Genomic DNA, 18908 nt, shown 5'->3' with positions numbered 1-18908 from the left:
CTGGAGGGGATCGCGGCGTGACGTGACACCGTGGACGTACCAGCTAAACCGGGTATGTTTCGGTAACATCTCTTCTCCTTTTCTCGCACACTCGGTGCGGAATAGGAATGCGACGGACAACAAGGATCGCTATCCGGACGCGGTCTACGATATCCATAATAATCACTACATGGACGATTATGTGGCATCATATGAGACAGAACGGGAACTCATATCAACAGCGACACAGGTGAGACTAGCACACGCGGAGGCTAGCTTTCGGCTGCGCAGCTACGCTAGCAACAGCGAGTTGTTAATGCGAAACATCGATCCGGAGGAGCGAGCGACGGGACCTTCTCATCTCGGAGAAAAGCAACAGACCGTCCTCGGAATGACGTGGGACCCAGAGACGGATACGCTGGGGTACAACACGAAAATGCTACGAGTGCCAGACGACGTGAAAAGGTACGAGCGATCGCCCACTAAAAGGGAACTTTTGAGTGCCGTAATGTCAGTTTACGACCCATTAGGCCTCATAGCGCAGTATATGATAAGCGCTAAGATCGTATTCCAACGTGTGTGGACAAAGGGCACGGACTGGGACGAGCGGCTGCCGGCGGAGGAAGCGGAGGACTTTTTCCGGTGGCTGAGGGCACTGAGCGACGTGTCCGCGCTGCGAATACCCCGACGATACGCCACGCCCACCGGTGCAGTTAGAAGAGAACTGCATATTTTCAGTGATGCATCGACCGAGGCCTACAGCGCGGCGGCCTATTGGCGAGTATCGAACGACGAGGAGGAAACGCAAGTGAGCTTAGCTATAGCGAAAAGCCGAGTTTGCCCGCTAAAGGTAATGACAGTTCCCAGGCTCGAATTAACCGCAGCAGTCGTCGGCGTGCGGCTGGCGGAGACAATTTTACGCGAGCAGCGTTATCCTGTGACAAAGGTGACGTATTGGACAGATTCCATGGTTGTTCTCGGATGGGTTCGCGATGACGCGCGAAACTATCGTCCGTACGTGTCACACCGACTTGCGGAGATCGCCGAGAAAACAGATAGAGACGCGTGGAGGTATGTACCAACCGCTCAGAACCCCGCAGATCGAGCGACGAGATGTCAACCAGCGCAGAGCGTGCGCATCGAGGACGAGTGGTACGAAGGACCGCGCTTTCTCTATGGACCCGAGACATCATGGCCTAGTCACACATCGAATCGAACAGACGACCTGCCTGAGAGGAAGGCGAGGCCGTCAACCGCGACATCACTGGCGATCATCTCAGCGAAGCCAGACCCTTCGAGCGTACTGCCAGACGTGAGACGGTTTAGCAGTTACGACAGACTGTTGAACGCGACAGCGAACGTCTTGCTATTCATCGAGAAAATGAGAACGAAGAATAAAGCCTTGCAGCTACAAGTCAGACATTTGAGAAAGGCAGAACACATGTGGTTGCAATACAGTCAACGACGAAGCTTTCCCGAAGAGCTTCGAGCCTTAAGCCAGAATAGGCTCATCGATCGCAAATCGCGATTATACGACCTGGCACCCGAGCTAGGCGATGACGGCGTGTTACGCATGAAGACGAGGCTGGGCAGCGCTCCAGTATTGTACACCGCGCTACAACCGATAATACTGGATGGCCGCGAGCCGTTCACCCGTCTACTCATCCTGCGAGCTCACCGACGATCAGCGCACATTCACAACGAAGCAGTAATCAACGAACTGCGACAAGAATATTGGATACTACATCTGCGGCCGACCGTGAAGTCTGTAGCTCGAAACTGCGCGCTATGCACACTACGACGAGCAACACCGAGAGCGCAGCCCTTAGGCGATCTCCCGCCCGAGCGACTACAGGCGTATCAACGTCCCTTCACTCACACCGCACAAGACTACATGGGACCGATGTTCGTCACGATCGGACGGCGCAGAGAAAAACGCTGGGTGTGTCTATACACGTGCCTAGTGACGCGCGCTATTCACCTTGAAAGCGTGCACAGTCTTTCAACCGACAGCGCGCTACTATCACTACGAAGATTCGCCGCGAGAAGAGGATGGCCCAGGACGATGTACAGCGATAACGCGACGTGCTTCAGGGCGGCGGCGACGGAACTACGTGAGGCGTACCGGCAATGGCTGCCTGTACTGCAAACTTACGCCACTCAGAACCGAATGGAGTGGAAATTCATCCCACCTGGCAATCCTTCGGCCGGGGGCGCGTGGGAGCGAATGATAAGGACAGTTAAGATAGCGATGTCCTACACTTTCAACGAACGAGCACCGAAACCCGAAGTTTTCGAAACTCTACTCGCCGAGATAGAGAATATCGTCAACCGACGACCACTTACACATGTCAACGTCGATCCAGACTCCGAAGAAAGTTTGACTCCAGCACACTTTCTACTTCTTCATAACGCTAACCTACCGATGATTGGCGTTTACGACGAGAACGAGAAGAAGCAATGGAAGATGGCCCAAGCGCTTGCCGACCACTTTTGGCGGCGCTGGACCAAAGAGTACTTTCCTCTACTGGCACCGAGGAAGTCGTCCCACGACGGAGGGCGGCAACTTCAACCAGGCGATGTGGTCATCGTCGCTGAACCCAATGGTCCACGCAGCGTGTGGCCCCGAGGCGTCGTCGAGACTACCTACCCGGGACCCGATGGACGGGTCCGCTCCGCTGACATCAGAACGAGACACGGGACGCTACGCAGGCCCAGCTGCAGGCTGGCGGTCATCGCGTCGCAACCCATGCACCAGGAGTCTTCGACTGCGGGGACAAAATGTTAGCGACGCGTCGAAATATATGTAAAATAGCATAAGAATTCGATTAAGACTGTATTCGCAATAAAGATTATTTCGTAGGTAGGAAACGGGTAGAACTGCGTTAGTTAAGTTAATTTTGTCAATTCCGATTATTAAGTATGATAATAAGACTCATATGTGATGTATTCGATAGCAGGCAATTCCCATATTCCTTCCTTCCCAAGTCGCGGAAACCGAGTCCAAAGTTCAATCTAAACTCAGACTGTCCATTGGACTACGATTAATAGCCAATAAGCACTAACGTGAGAGGCTTAGAGCGAGAAAACCGAACTCTCCTCTGATTGGCTAAAAATATTTCCTTAAAGTTCCGAAATCATTTTCCTTTCACCCGAAAATTGCCTTAGGATTACTCGAATCCAAGCCAATAACTCGATAACTATAAGACATATGAAGATGTAAATAGTTTTAAAACGTAGCTGGGAACTTACGTAACACGATAACCTACATTTCCATAGTAATATGCCGTTATCGATAACAATGGAGCTCAAGGCAAGCTGAGAAACCAGTCTATTGTATGGCCCGGACGGCTAATCACCTCTTCTATTGTGTAAAAACGTAAACAAACGCAGGTGCATTCCACTCGAGGTGAATGACCCTAGTGTCAGGTGCATTGTTACGTAATTTCGAAGCGATAGCCTAATTAGTTTATAAGTAATTAGGATTTGAACGAAAAATGATAGCGTTAAATTCACGTAATCGAGCGCCGTAACGCGTTCGACCAATCACGACGCGCCATCCGTCGCCTATCGGGCGCAATTATTTACCTCTCTATCGCACGGAGCCTCGCGCTCAGCCGAGTCGTGATTGGGCGAATAAATTGAAATGTTTCTTTCCGTGAAGCGTAGGCGCATTCTGAAAAGGGGTATAAAAGGAACGATCGCTCGGTATGGGACATTCGAATTCGACCGGAACAAGAAGAACCAGCAGCCTCCAAGGAAAACCAGCAGCCAGCAGCCTACTACAAGCAGCCTACAGCCAGCAGCCAGCAGCCTACAGCCAGCAGCTAGCAGCCTACAGCCAGCAGCCAGCCACCCTCCACGACGGGTAGCGGCAGCAGCAGAAAACGACAGCATCGCGACGTATCGTCCGTACCGAGCGTTTCGTTAGGATCAAGTTAGGATATTAGCTTAGGAGTATTTTTATAACCGCGTTAAAATTAGAGTCGTTGATTTTTGTAAATATAAACCATTTGATTTGATTCGTTTTTTAGTTAGTTTAATCCAAAATCATAATCGGTACGGTTGATTGCTGAGGACGACATCGAAGCTCAAGGTACAGGCCCGGGACGAAAGAGTGAGTCGCACGAGCTCCAGCACATTCTCTCCACTTCGAGCCGTCGATAGGAAGCTTTGCGGACGCGGTCTGCAACAGACAGCATCGCGACGTATCGTCCGTACCGAGCGTTTCGTTAGGATCAAGTTAGGATATTAGCTTAGGAGTATTTTTATAACCGCGTTAAAATTAGAGTCGTTGATTTTTGTAAATATAAACCATTTGATTTGATTCGTTTTTTAGTTAGTTTAATCCAAAATCATAATCGGTACGGTTGATTGCTGAGGACGACATCGAAGCTCAAGGTACAGGCCCGGGACGAAAGAGTGAGTCGCACGAGCTCCAGCACATTCTCTCCACTTCGAGCCGTCGATAGGAAGCTTTGCGGACGCGGTCTGCAACAGTTTCTGGTCCTTCGAGCCGGATCTTCGTGCGGACTACGGGTCTACAGCGACGTACCTGTCATGAGCGACGACAGGATGGTAAGGACGAGGTCCAGGTCCAACCGAGCTGCGTCAGTGACGAGCGAAGAGGAGAGGCAGCAACTACTCGACGAAGGCGCGTCGGCGGCCCGCGAACGAGAGGCCGCACGCGCAAGCGCTGAGAGGGCGATGGGCGCCGACGCGGCGCGCCCTCCTCACCTCCCTCCGGACCCGCTGGCGTAACGGAAGGGCTTAGCGTCGCCGGCGCGCAACCGATGGGCGCGGCGACAGCTAACAGCACGCTCAGGTATGGATTAACCGTAGAGACACCGAGGTCACCGTCCTACGACACGACATTGCTATGGCGAAGGGATTTAGCCAAGCGGTTACGGCGTCGTTCCAGACCCACGCCGATCCCAGCTAGACATCCCAAGGCTGCCGTCATAGACAGAACTACCGAGAAACGAAAGTCGCTGCAGGAAACTACCAAGGAGGTAAATAAACCAATTATTAAAGCTCAGTCCGTCAGATCACATGCGAGCAGTCGCACTGTGATAGAAGCGCAGCTGTCTCAGGCGGAGCTCGAGGCCAGCGAACGGCTAGCGGAGATATCCCGGAGGGAGTTGCAGCTAGAAGCGGACATGGTACGTAAACGGCTAGACGCCAGAAAACTGCAGATCCGCGCTAATGCGGATAGCGCAGACGAGCACGAATCTGCTGGTAGCGTGCGGAATTCGAATCAAGATCGATTAGACGAATGGCTAGAGAACTCGCGAGACGCGACGTCAAAACCCATTTGTAAGAGGTTAACCGACGAACCTCTACCCAAGTACGAGACTCCGAGACGACCTGCGCAGGCGGAGCGGCATATTCGAGGCCTCTCACCGGACCGCCAGGTATATCGGCGATCGATATCGCCACCGTCGGAGTCGCGTAGGCGATCGATATCGCCACCGGAGCGACGCAGGCGATCGACGACGCCGCCGGCGCGTCGCGAGCGATCGACGTCGCCACAGCTGGACGCGCGTACTCCGCACACGGCGCACACGCGCGCCACCGAAGGTACTGTAGCAGAGTCCATGCTGCACCTGTTCGAGAGGATGCAGATGGCGGCCCGTCCAGCCCCGAAGGATATATTCGAGCTGCCGCATTTCTACGGAGACGTCAGCGAGTGGAGAAGTTTCTACAATACCTACGCAGAGACATCGAAGCGGTATAAGTTTACTGACTACGAGAACGTGGCGCGGCTCAGGATGGCTTTACGCGGGGACGCAAAGACGTGTGTGTCTCACGTGTTATCGACAGCCACCAGACCCGATATGATCGTGAGAATACTGAAAAAGCAGTTTGGACGCAGCGAGGTATTGTTAGACAAGGCGATTGACGACCTGCGAAAGTTGCCGCAGTTGGGGCCTACCGCGAACGACCTCAACACTTTCGCGATAAAAATAATGAACGTGGTATCTACAGTTATGGATATCGATCGAAGGCACTATGCCGATAACCCCATGCTCATCAGAGAGGTTACGGACAGGTTGTCGCCGCATCTTCGAAGCAGATGGTGCGACTACGCGAAGAAACATCGAGACAGCAAGGACCCGGAGATTCTGCAGTTGGCGGATTTCCTCATGGAGGAGAGCGAACAGGAGATGTCCTTCTGTCACGCCCGCGCCGCCCCGAGGCGAGCGCAGGCGCCGTTATCAGTGCCGCACGCGCGCGCAGCCGCGCTCGCGTGAAAATATCCGCAACGCACAACCCGCCGAGAGCTCCCACAGGACGTCAACACGAGGTGCAGAAAGTGACGTACGCGACACGTCAAGCCACAACATCCCGTTCGACGACGTGCCTGTTCTGCGGTGGCGGTCACCTGACGCCGGACTGCCGCAAGTTAGCCGCCCAATCCGTGGGCGCTAGATGGGAGTGGGCGAAATTAAATCGTATATGCTATCGCTGTATCGACGCGAAGCATATGAAAACACAATGCAAGGCCAAAGCGTGCGGCGTTGCAGGTTGTCCTCACGTACACCATCGACTGCTTCATGCGGACTCGCCGCAGGAAGTGCGTGAGGATACGGCTATGGTGCTAACACAAGAAATCAGGTCAGTACCTACATCGTCAGCAGTGACGTCATCGGCCGAGCCAGCGGACACGACGGAGCCGCGAGCTGCGGACGACGAGAACGACGCCCGCGTGTACGTGTCGTCAACACCGGACTACAGCGTGCTGCTAAAGGTACTACCCGTAACCGTATCAGGTCCAAAGGGAACGGCGCATATCTTCGCTTTCCTTGACGATGGATCCACCTTGTCAATGATCGACCAGGACGTCGCGGACGAGATCGGCGCGGTCGGTCAAGACGAGCCGCTATGCATAAGAGGTATTCAGCGGTTGAAACTTAGCTCAGTGACACAGACGGTCAAGGCTAAAGTAAGCCCCGCTCGTGGCGGCTTGACATACGATATATCCCTAAAAACGGTAGACGGACTAGGGATACGCTCGCAGTCATTAAATAAGAAGCGTCTATTGGAATACGAACATCTGGCGGACTTGGGCGACGAGTGCTACACGGGCATGGGCGTGCCGCAGATGTTAATAGGCGGAGACTTCAGTCATCTTATAAACCCGACGGAGGTGAGGCAGGGCGGCGAGGACGAGCCGTGCGCAGTTAAAACCTCGTTAGGATGGGTTTTCTTCGGGCGAATGCCGAGGTATGTACCAAATAACGAGCAGGTCGTGATGCACTGCCACAGTGACGACAGTGATCTCGTGGAGCAGGTCAAGAAACACTGGGCAGTCGAGGCGCTTGGCATAACGGCAAAGGACAACATTCGACCCGACGACCAGCGAGCGATCGATACATTCGAACGAACAGTAAAAAAGGTAGGACAGAGATACGAAGTCGGCCAACTATGGGCTGCCGACGACATAAAGCTGCCACCGAGTTTCAACATGGCGAAGGCGAGATTACGCAATCTAGAAGCCCGCATGTCGAGAGATCCTGACTTCGCCAACGAGTATCAAGCACAGATACACAAGCTTCTGGAAAAGGGGTACGCAGAGCGCATCATGGAACCACCGCAGTCAGATCGGATGTGGTTTCTGCCCCATTTCAGCGTCTACAATTTAAATAAAGGAAAGTATCGCGCTGTATTCGATTGCGCCGCGAAAAGTCAGGGATGTGCATTGAACGATTTCATCCTCGCGGGACCGGATTTACTACAGAGCCTGCTGGGGATACTACTTCGATTCCGTGAGTGGGAATTCGCCGTCACCGCGGACATACAGGAAATGTTCCTTCAAATACAGCTGCGAAGAGAGGATCGGCATAGTCAGCTCTTCATCTGGAGGGGATCGCGGCGTGACGTGACACCGTGGACGTACCAGCTAAACCGGGTATGTTTCGGTAACATCTCTTCTCCTTTTCTCGCACACTCGGTGCGGAATAGGAATGCGACGGACAACAAGGATCGCTATCCGGACGCGGTCTACGATATCCATAATAATCACTACATGGACGATTATGTGGCATCATATGAGACAGAACGGGAACTCATATCAACAGCGACACAGGTGAGACTAGCACACGCGGAGGCTAGCTTTCGGCTGCGCAGCTACGCTAGCAACAGCGAGTTGTTAATGCGAAACATCGATCCGGAGGAGCGAGCGACGGGACCTTCTCATCTCGGAGAAAAGCAACAGACCGTCCTCGGAATGACGTGGGACCCAGAGACGGATACGCTGGGGTACAACACGAAAATGCTACGAGTGCCAGACGACGTGAAAAGGTACGAGCGATCGCCCACTAAAAGGGAACTTTTGAGTGCCGTAATGTCAGTTTACGACCCATTAGGCCTCATAGCGCAGTATATGATAAGCGCTAAGATCGTATTCCAACGTGTGTGGACAAAGGGCACGGACTGGGACGAGCGGCTGCCGGCGGAGGAAGCGGAGGACTTTTTCCGGTGGCTGAGGGCACTGAGCGACGTGTCCGCGCTGCGAATACCCCGACGATACGCCACGCCCACCGGTGCAGTTAGAAGAGAACTGCATATTTTCAGTGATGCATCGACCGAGGCCTACAGCGCGGCGGCCTATTGGCGAGTATCGAACGACGAGGAGGAAACGCAAGTGAGCTTAGCTATAGCGAAAAGCCGAGTTTGCCCGCTAAAGGTAATGACAGTTCCCAGGCTCGAATTAACCGCAGCAGTCGTCGGCGTGCGGCTGGCGGAGACAATTTTACGCGAGCAGCGTTATCCTGTGACAAAGGTGACGTATTGGACAGATTCCATGGTTGTTCTCGGATGGGTTCGCGATGACGCGCGAAACTATCGTCCGTACGTGTCACACCGACTTGCGGAGATCGCCGAGAAAACAGATAGAGACGCGTGGAGGTATGTACCAACCGCTCAGAACCCCGCAGATCGAGCGACGAGATGTCAACCAGCGCAGAGCGTGCGCATCGAGGACGAGTGGTACGAAGGACCGCGCTTTCTCTATGGACCCGAGACATCATGGCCTAGTCACACATCGAATCGAACAGACGACCTGCCTGAGAGGAAGGCGAGGCCGTCAACCGCGACATCACTGGCGATCATCTCAGCGAAGCCAGACCCTTCGAGCGTACTGCCAGACGTGAGACGGTTTAGCAGTTACGACAGACTGTTGAACGCGACAGCGAACGTCTTGCTATTCATCGAGAAAATGAGAACGAAGAATAAAGCCTTGCAGCTACAAGTCAGACATTTGAGAAAGGCAGAACACATGTGGTTGCAATACAGTCAACGACGAAGCTTTCCCGAAGAGCTTCGAGCCTTAAGCCAGAATAGGCTCATCGATCGCAAGTCGCGATTATACGACCTGGCACCCGAGCTAGGCGATGACGGCGTGTTACGCATGAAGACGAGGCTGGGCAGCGCTCCAGTATTGTACACCGCGCTACAACCGATAATACTGGATGGCCGCGAGCCGTTCACCCGTCTACTCATCCTGCGAGCTCACCGACGATCAGCGCACATTCACAACGAAGCAGTAATCAACGAACTGCGACAAGAATATTGGATACTACATCTGCGGCCGACCGTGAAGTCTGTAGCTCGAAACTGCGCGCTATGCACACTACGACGAGCAACACCGAGAGCGCAGCCCTTAGGCGATCTCCCGCCCGAGCGACTACAGGCGTATCAACGTCCCTTCACTCACACCGCACAAGACTACATGGGACCGATGTTCGTCACGATCGGACGGCGCAGAGAAAAACGCTGGGTGTGTCTATACACGTGCCTAGTGACGCGCGCTATTCACCTTGAAAGCGTGCACAGTCTTTCAACCGACAGCGCGCTACTATCACTACGAAGATTCGCCGCGAGAAGAGGATGGCCCAGGACGATGTACAGCGATAACGCGACGTGCTTCAGGGCGGCGGCGACGGAACTACGTGAGGCGTACCGGCAATGGCTGCCTGTACTGCAAACTTACGCCACTCAGAACCGAATGGAGTGGAAATTCATCCCACCTGGCAATCCTTCGGCCGGGGGCGCGTGGGAGCGAATGATAAGGACAGTTAAGATAGCGATGTCCTACACTTTCAACGAACGAGCACCGAAACCCGAAGTTTTCGAAACTCTACTCGCCGAGATAGAGAATATCGTCAACCGACGACCACTTACGCATGTCAACGTCGATCCAGACTCCGAAGAAAGTTTGACTCCAGCACACTTTCTACTTCTTCATAACGCTAACCTACCGATGATTGGCGTTTACGACGAGAACGAGAAGAAGCAATGGAAGATGGCCCAAGCGCTTGCCGACCACTTTTGGCGGCGCTGGACCAAAGAGTACTTTCCTCTACTGGCACCGAGGAAGTCGTCCCACGACGGAGGGCGGCAACTTCAACCAGGCGATGTGGTCATCGTCGCTGAACCCAATGGTCCACGCAGCGTGTGGCCCCGAGGCGTCGTCGAGACTACCTACCCGGGACCCGATGGACGGGTCCGCTCCGCTGACATCAGAACGAGACACGGGACGCTACGCAGGCCCAGCTGCAGGCTGGCGGTCATCGCGTCGCAACCCATGCACCAGGAGTCTTCGACTGCGGGGACAAAATGTTAGCGACGCGTCGAAATATATGTAAAATAGCATAAGAATTCGATTAAGACTGTATTCGCAATAAAGATTATTTCGTAGGTAGGAAACGGGTAGAACTGCGTTAGTTAAGTTAATTTTGTCAATTCCGATTATTAAGTATGATAATAAGACTCATATGTGATGTATTCGATAGCAGGCAATTCCCATATTCCTTCCTTCCCAAGTCGCGGAAACCGAGTCCAAAGTTCAATCTAAACTCAGACTGTCCATTGGACTACGATTAATAGCCAATAAGCACTAACGTGAGAGGCTTAGAGCGAGAAAACCGAACTCTCCTCTGATTGGCTAAAAATATTTCCTTAAAGTTCCGAAATCATTTTCCTTTCACCCGAAAATTGCCTTAGGATTACTCGAATCCAAGCCAATAACTCGATAACTATAAGACATATGAAGATGTAAATAGTTTTAAAACGTAGCTGGGAACTTACGTAACACGATAACCTACATTTCCATAGTAATATGCCGTTATCGATAACAATGGAGCTCAAGGCAAGCTGAGAAACCAGTCTATTGTATGGCCCGGACGGCTAATCACCTCTTCTATTGTGTAAAAACGTAAACAAACGCAGGTGCATTCCACTCGAGGTGAATGACCCTAGTGTCAGGTGCATTGTTACGTAATTTCGAAGCGATAGCCTAATTAGTTTATAAGTAATTAGGATTTGAACGAAAAATGATAGCGTTAAATTCACGTAATCGAGCGCCGTAACGCGTTCGACCAATCACGACGCGCCATCCGTCGCCTATCGGGCGCAATTATTTACCTCTCTATCGCACGGAGCCTCGCGCTCAGCCGAGTCGTGATTGGGCGAATAAATTGAAATGTTTCTTTCCGTGAAGCGTAGGCGCATTCTGAAAAGGGGTATAAAAGGAACGATCGCTCGGTATGGGACATTCGAATTCGACCGGAACAAGAAGAACCAGCAGCCTCCAAGGAAAACCAGCAGCCTACTACAAGCAGCCTACAGCCAGCAGCCTACAGCCAGCAGCCAGCAGCCTACAGCCAGCAGCCAGCCTTGTTTTACAAGAGGGTAAAGTTGTCTCAAAGTTGTTGTCATATTTTGCTGTTTGACTGTATTCATACATATCTTCGTTGCTGACTGTACCTGCTAATAACTATTTGAACTACAAGAGTTCTAATGACCATAGGAACGTTACTGCCTCGTTCAATACCTAAGTTAAAGCAATCAGAAGATCATTATACTTATCATAGGTTTTTGTCTAACATGATATATTGACTGACGCAACCCTGTTGAATAACTTGTTATAACATCGCATGTTGTGGCCGAGAAATGGAATCTTCCGCAAATAATGACTTAAATAAATAAATATTATAGGATACTGTTTCACAGATTTACTGGATCCCACGGTGAGAAGGTAAGGTAGCGTAGGTATACATTGTATCAAAAACCGAACGCCGAAGCCGAAACTTCTGGTCGAAACGTGTGGGTTTTCGGCAGTTCCAGGGCAACCTGCCAAACCCTACACCGACCAGGGCAAACGACGCGACGCAAGGAGCCACGCTGTGACGTCATCGCCCAAATCAATTGTTTCTTAATTTCGATTAGAAGTAATGCAGCGTGGGGGCCGAAAACTGCGGCAATGGCGGGATGAATTGGACTCCTTCTTGGAGGAATGGTCAGACATAGCACTGTATAGAGATTAGTGAAGGAATTGGGAGGAGACCATTGCGCAGCAGTGGAACATGACTGGCTCCAAATAACAATTATATTGATTGCCGGGCCGTGCTCATTGACATCACCATCCCCCATGATGAAAATCTCGTGAAAGCCAAGAATGACAAGTCTAGTAATTACCTAAACTTGGCTTACCAAATTACCACCATGTGGGATGTTGATTCGACGATCATTGTCCCGATATTCGTTACAGCGAACGGTCTCAGAGCGAAGAGTCTCGACCAACATCTTGAGAGACTCTCGCTAGGTGGTTGGATCAAGGGTCAGATGCAGAAGGCGATGATATGGGACATGGCGCGGATAGTCCGACGGTTCCTCACTCTGAAGCCCTAACCGCCGCCGGCAGCTTGGGCCCTGCCCCGCTGCTGGCTGTACCGTACGTTAGGTTTTTTTATAATACATATAATATTGTTTTGTAAGTGGTTTTGTATTTTAGTTTTACATTCATACTAGCTTTTTCCCGCGGCTTCACTCGCGTTAGAAAGAGACAAAAAGTAGCCTATGTCACTCTCCATCCCTTCAACTATCTCCACTTATAAAATCACGTCAAATCGTCGCTCCGTTTTGCCGTGAAAGACGGACAAACAAACAGACACACACACTTTCCCATTTATAATATTAGTATGGATTGAGCTAACTAACTCACCTAAGATTTAAATTAATAAAGGAAAATATTAATTGCTTTTTCACCACACCAACTGGTAAAGACTTACTTTGCTATTCGAAAACAGATAGCAAAATTGCATTTTATCCACAAGAGTGCAAAGTAATTTCATACAAATTTTATCTTGATGTCTTGAGCTGGCTTGTAGAATTTACCTGTAAATGATGATTTTGAATTATAAATATATTGAATAAATTGATGGATTTGCTTTTGTTTGATGTTTTATAGTCAGAATTTTGTTCATGTTGGTGTGGTGAACAATTTTGTGTTTCACTCGGTGGCAAAGTTTGTTTAAACTGCGTGCCTTGAAACCCTCGCAACGCTCAAGATTCCACTAATCGAAAGATTCAATATTGGAATCTTTCGCTTGCTCGGGTATCAATATTGGCACGTGCGGTTAAACAACTTTGCCCCCTTGTAAAACAAATTACTATTAACAATCTATTTCTACAAAGTCATTCATTTGACGTTGTAAATATTTGTGTGAAGTTAATCTGATTCGAACTGTCGCATTCGGCGCTGTGAGGTCAAGGTGCCGGGTTACGGAATTGATTTCACGTGTCTATTCAAAAGTCGGTTTTACCTACTGATGGACACCAAACTTATTGTTGTAGGTTTTGTTATGCCTTCTACGACACCCACGGGAAGAAAGGGGGTGGTGAAATTCTTAACCCGTCACCACACATGAGGAATTAAAATTATTCGGTTTCCTCATTTTACACCGTGTAACAAAACCGTGTAATAGTTTTGTTACACGGTGTAAAATGAGGAAACCGAATAATTTTAATTCCTCATGCCTGTGTGGTGACGGGTTAAGAATTTCACCACCCCCTTTCTTCCCGTGGGTGTCGTAGAAGGCGACTGTGGGATATGGGTTAAATTGTGGCGTAAGCGAGAGGCTGGCAACCTGTCACTGCAGTGTCACAGTTTCGTTTTCTTTCAACCCCTTATTTGCCAAGAGTGGCACTGACGCTTTAGTAGTTTCATGTGCTCTGCTTAACCCTTTATGGGATACAGGCGTGATTGTATGTATGTATTCCTCATCATATTAGCCCAGATAAGCCTAAATGTAAAAAATCTTACCCCCGGATTTTTCGGGATATTTTGGTATATTGTCACTTTAGGGTCCCCCCACATCTAGCGTCTCGCGAGCGTCGCGTCGGGCCAACTGTATGGAAAAAGACGTTGCGTCGACGCGGCGTCAGGCTTTGCCCATACAGTTGGCCCGACGCGACGCTCGCGAGACGCTAGATGTGGGGGGACCCTAAGTACCTATGTGATAGGCTAGTAGACATTCCTAAACGTTGATCACGTAGACAACGTAGTAGTGATTGAATACAGATAAACCACCTCTCCATACGATAAGGGATTGCCTCTGTCACGTAGATTAAGTATATATAAGGAAGTGTACTTGAGTATTGGAGGAGGGTACAAGATACAAGACATTTATTGATAAAAGTCAATGTTTTACACGTCAAAAAAGTTTACAATTCATTTTTATAAATTCAAGGTTACATACCTACATATTTAGACAAATAAATAGTGGTACAGCGTAGTCTAAAGAAGATAGGTTGAATATACCTACATATTTAGACAAATAAATAGTGGTACAGCGTAGTCTAAAGAAGATAGGTTGAATATACTATACCTATGGACCAGAACTGACTACAGTGTTTCCATCAACCAACTCCCAGGCTCTCAGCCTATTTCACCTACTAGAAAAAAAAATCGTTGTAACACATGGTAGGGTTAGTGGGTTAAAAGAGTAAAATTTCATATATTTTTTTCTGAATTTTTAGTACTTTCAGAGTTATAATCACATAAAAACATAACAATTACCTACTTATTATTTTACAGAACAAAACTATGTTTGACGGCGATGATGCCGTTATCGGATCTATCCTTTTCTATCGTTGATAGATATCAAAAACTAACTAGTGACTCGTTCAACTAGGGAACAAATCAAATTATTTTATTGAATATTTTTTGATTTGTTATTTTTCCATAGTAGTCACACTACTATATATAAATTATAAATTGAAATAGATATAACATACACTCAGAAATGCTTAGTTAAAATTTTTCGGTTTCCTTGTGTTACACCGTGTATGTTATAACTTGTTTTCATCGAGCATCTGGGACATGACTGCCAGTGATGTCTTCATGTTAAAGGCAGAATTAACGTCTTTACCACTAGCGGCGGGCGTGTGGTCCCGTGGTAAAGACGTTAGCCGCGTAAGCAGTGTCACAGACCCCATTAGAACCTTGTACGATTCCTTTTGCTCGGCACAGCAAAAAGTGAGTGCACTTGCCAAGGAGGGTTTTTGCCGACGACTGTATGATATCTATTTCAATTTAGTGACTGGTTGCACACCGCAAAAGTATTTTTTTAGAACACAAAAAATGTAAATTTGTTGCGGTCTTCTGTGTGCCAGTTTTACGACTAACATATACTTTCTATGTGAAAATACACTCAAAAAAAGCAAAAAAAGAATACGGGGGTAATGGAGAGTTAACCCAAGGGTTAACCCGACATTTTATATCGAATTTGACAGTTGACAGCCAACTAACCCTGAGTTAAGCTGTCAGTGCAAGTGGGCCTTAGAAGGGGGCAAAGTTTTGACTAACCTTACATGCCAATATTTACATCAGAGCAAGCGGAATATTCCAAAAATAGCGAGCGTATTAGCAAGTGGTTCAGAATGTAGAAAAGAATGTTGAGAAAATTGAGAAGATTTTAAAAACTGTAAAAAGTCAAACCAAATCAAATTACAATTTTTTTAACATTTATGGTTCAAAACGCCAATATGTATAGGTATATTTAACCACAATGTAAACGCCATTTTTTCTCAAATCAAGGGAAAGACTTCTACGACTGATTTCAGGTGGATTTGATAGTTGCTCGCCCTAACTGACCCAAAAAAACAAAATACACTCTGTACCACACGGTTATACACAGATCCTCTAGCCAAACGTACGTTTGACGCGAACGATTACGCAACTGGTTCTGTAGCGCCAAAGAGGATCGAGTATTATAGAGAGTTACTGTCAAAGTAAAATGTGTAATCACAGTGCATAGACTGCCATCTCTCGACACAGGCTTAAAACTTTTGGACCTCAGTTTTGACAATTTGGCCCATATTGTTAGCTTGATATAATATGTTAAAATGTTAAATGTTAATATTAGCGCCATCTAGCTGAGCGTCCCCCAAAGGTGTATCGCTATCTAGGCCACCGCGCCTTTTTCTCTGGGGCTTTGAGGTACGTTTTTAGGGTTCCGTAGTCAACTAGGAACCCTTATAGTTTCGCCATGTCTGTCTGTCTGTCCGTCTGTCCGTCCGTCCGTCCGTCCGTCCGTCCGTCCGCGGATAATCTCAGTAACCGTTAGCACTAGAAAGCTGAAATTTGGTACCAATATGTATATCAATCACGCCAACAAAGTGCAAAAATAAAAAATGGAAAAAAATGTTTTATTAGGGTACCCCCCTACATGTAAAGTGGGGGCTGATATTTTTTAGGGTTCCGTAGTTAACTAGGAACCCTTATAGTTTCGCCATGTCTGTCTGTCCGTCCATCCGTCCGTCCGTCCGTCCGTCCGTCCGTCCGTCCGTCCGTCCGTCCGCGGATAATCTCAGTAACCGTAAGCACTAGAAATCTGAAATTTAATACCAATGTGTATATTAATCACGCCAACAAAGTGCAAAAATAAAAAATGGAAAAAAATCTTTTATTAGGGTACCCCCCCTACATGTAAAGTGGGGGCTGATATTTTTTTTCATTCCAACCCCAACGTCTGATATATTGTTGGATAGGTATTTAAAAATGAATAAGGGCTTACTAAGATCGTTTTTTGATAATATTAATATTTTCGGAAATAATCGCTCCTAAAAGAAAAAAAAGTGCGTCCCCCCCCCTCTAACTTTTGAACCATAAGTTTAAAAAATATGAAAAAAATCACAAAAGTAGAACTTTATAAAGACTTTCTAGGAAAATTGTTTTGAACTTGATAGGTTTAGTAGTTTTTGAGAAAAATACGGAAAACTACGGAACCCTACACTGAGCGTGGCCCGACACGCTCTTGGCCGGTTTTTTTTCTTAGACTTTATCCGTCTATACGGAGTTACATATGTCTTTGGTAGTGCTAATAACAAAGACATTGACATTATGTAACTTTGACGACCGGTCTGGCTCAGCCGGTAGTGACCCTGCCTGCTAAGCCGCGGTCCTGGGTTCGAATCCCGGTAAGGGCATTTATTTGTGTGATGAGCACAGATATTTGTTCCTGAGTCGTGGATGGTTTCTATGTATATAAGTATGTTTTTATCTATTTAAGTATGTATATCGTCGCTTAGCTCCCACAGTACAAGCTTTGCTTAGTTTGGGCCTTAGTTGATCTGTGTAAGGTGCCCCCAATATTTATTTTATTTATTTATAACTCCGTATAGACAGATAAAGTACAAAAAAACGTACCTCGGAGTCGTCAAAAAAAGTACTGTAGACCAAATTTCGCTAATATTAATAATTGTCAATTTTAACACAAGTTAACAGTATGGGTGAAATTGACAGAACGGAGGTTCAAAAGGTTTAATCCTGTGTCGATAGATGACAGTCTACGGATTTTACTTTGAGAGTAATTATCTATACACGATCCTCTTCTCTAATAAGGAAGAGCAGTAGGGAAAGATAACTACGATACCATGCCAAGCGTCACCTATTGGACTATTGGCTAGAGTAGCTAAAATCGATTCCGCTATACAACGAAACGCTTTGTTACGGCAGTGATGCGTTTCGTTCGTTACGGGGCGTAAACGATTGGCATACTGGCAACGCAGACAGTTCCGGCAACCACAGACAGTACAGCCGCGTACAGTTCCATACAAGACAAATCTTAGAAAAAACGCTACCTATCGCTGTCCCGATTTCTGCTGACAACCAAGGACTGGCAAAGCCTAAACAAAAAAGTGTATCCCTTAAATGTATGAGCCTTTTAGGGATAAAACTAGATGGCGCTGTTTCGCAGCCTGGAACTGGCAAAAATAATATTTTCCCCAAATTTTTGCGTGTTTTATTTTTTATACACATTTTGAAAAAAAAAAATTGTAGGTATCATCAATGTAGTTATGATAGTATTTGATAGGTGGCGTAAAAAAATGAGATGCGATTCTAGTTCACCCTGTGGATCACAAATTTTACTTTGTCCATGTCCAAATTCCTCTGAAATCCATTATCTTTACGTGTACTGCGGCTAATTTCCGATGCCTCTCGTTAGGTGCACCGGAAAATGCAATATCCTAGCAGTAACATTTTATTTCTATTCATTACCTATGCTGAATAGAAGAGGGTATTGTACTTTTTTTTACGTCTATTTTTAAATTTACGGTCCTCGCTTTCAGTGCGGGTAGTGTACTTAAATTAGTATTTTCTGCAACAGGCGTTTAAAGGAGGTCAAAAAGGACGAGTGGCGTGGGTAACAATTTGAGGCGAAGCCGAAAATTGTTATTAAGACGCCACGAGTATTTTTTGACTCAGTTAAACACCGTTACATACAATACTTTTTCTACGACCATGCACTTACTTTTTAATAGTTTTCTAGAATAACTTTCGTGAAATTCGCACTGTTCCCTGTATTTTGACTTGTCCTCTGTAATGATCCTGCACTCACTCTGTCGCTCGCACTCTATCCCGCGCACACACTCTATATCCCTTAAAGGCTAGTATAACAATACTTTAAGAGCTATATCGTATGCGTGGGTGCGCGGGACGCCGGGCGGGGGCGGCATCTTTTATGTAGGGTTTTAACGATCTATGCACGACCCTGTAAATGACGAATAAGAGTTCGGGAGTAGAAAAACGTAATTTAACTTGATAGCATAATAGCATTAATAACATCGTCTAGAGAATAATA

At 47.9% G+C, this 18908-nt stretch overlaps 1 protein-coding gene across 1 annotated transcript; it reads left to right on the top strand.

Moving 5' to 3' along the window:
* Positions 1-4772: 4772 nt before the first annotated feature.
* On the top strand, positions 4773-10606 carry LOC125228642. The gene is made up of 3 exons (XM_048133299.1): positions 4773-5393; positions 6293-6730; positions 7721-10606. The coding sequence occupies exons 1-3, from the start codon at positions 4773-4775 to the stop codon at positions 10604-10606; spliced, it is 3945 nt and encodes a 1314-aa protein (XP_047989256.1).
* Positions 10607-18908: the final 8302 nt, after the last annotated feature.

The sequence above is a fragment of the Leguminivora glycinivorella genome, chromosome 8 (genome assembly GCF_023078275.1).
Source record: "Leguminivora glycinivorella isolate SPB_JAAS2020 chromosome 8, LegGlyc_1.1, whole genome shotgun sequence".
NCBI lineage: Eukaryota > Metazoa > Arthropoda > Insecta > Lepidoptera > Tortricidae > Leguminivora > Leguminivora glycinivorella.
Note: the sequence above shows the minus strand (reverse complement) of the source record. Positions and strands in the feature narration are given on the sequence as shown.

What these genes read in the sequence shown, in the direction of transcription:
- LOC125228642 (XM_048133299.1), top strand. Translation starts at nt 4,773, where the DNA reads ATGGGCGCGGCGACAGCTAACAGCACGCTCAGGTATGGATTAACCGTA. An exon ending in GCCTCTCACCGGACCGCCAG is followed by an intron (nt 5,394 to 6,292) that starts GTATATCGGCGA and finishes CACGAGGTGCAG; the next exon opens with AAAGTGACGTACGCGACACG. An exon ending in ACTACAGCGTGCTGCTAAAG is followed by an intron (nt 6,731 to 7,720) that starts GTACTACCCGTA and finishes GATTTACTACAG; the next exon opens with AGCCTGCTGGGGATACTACT.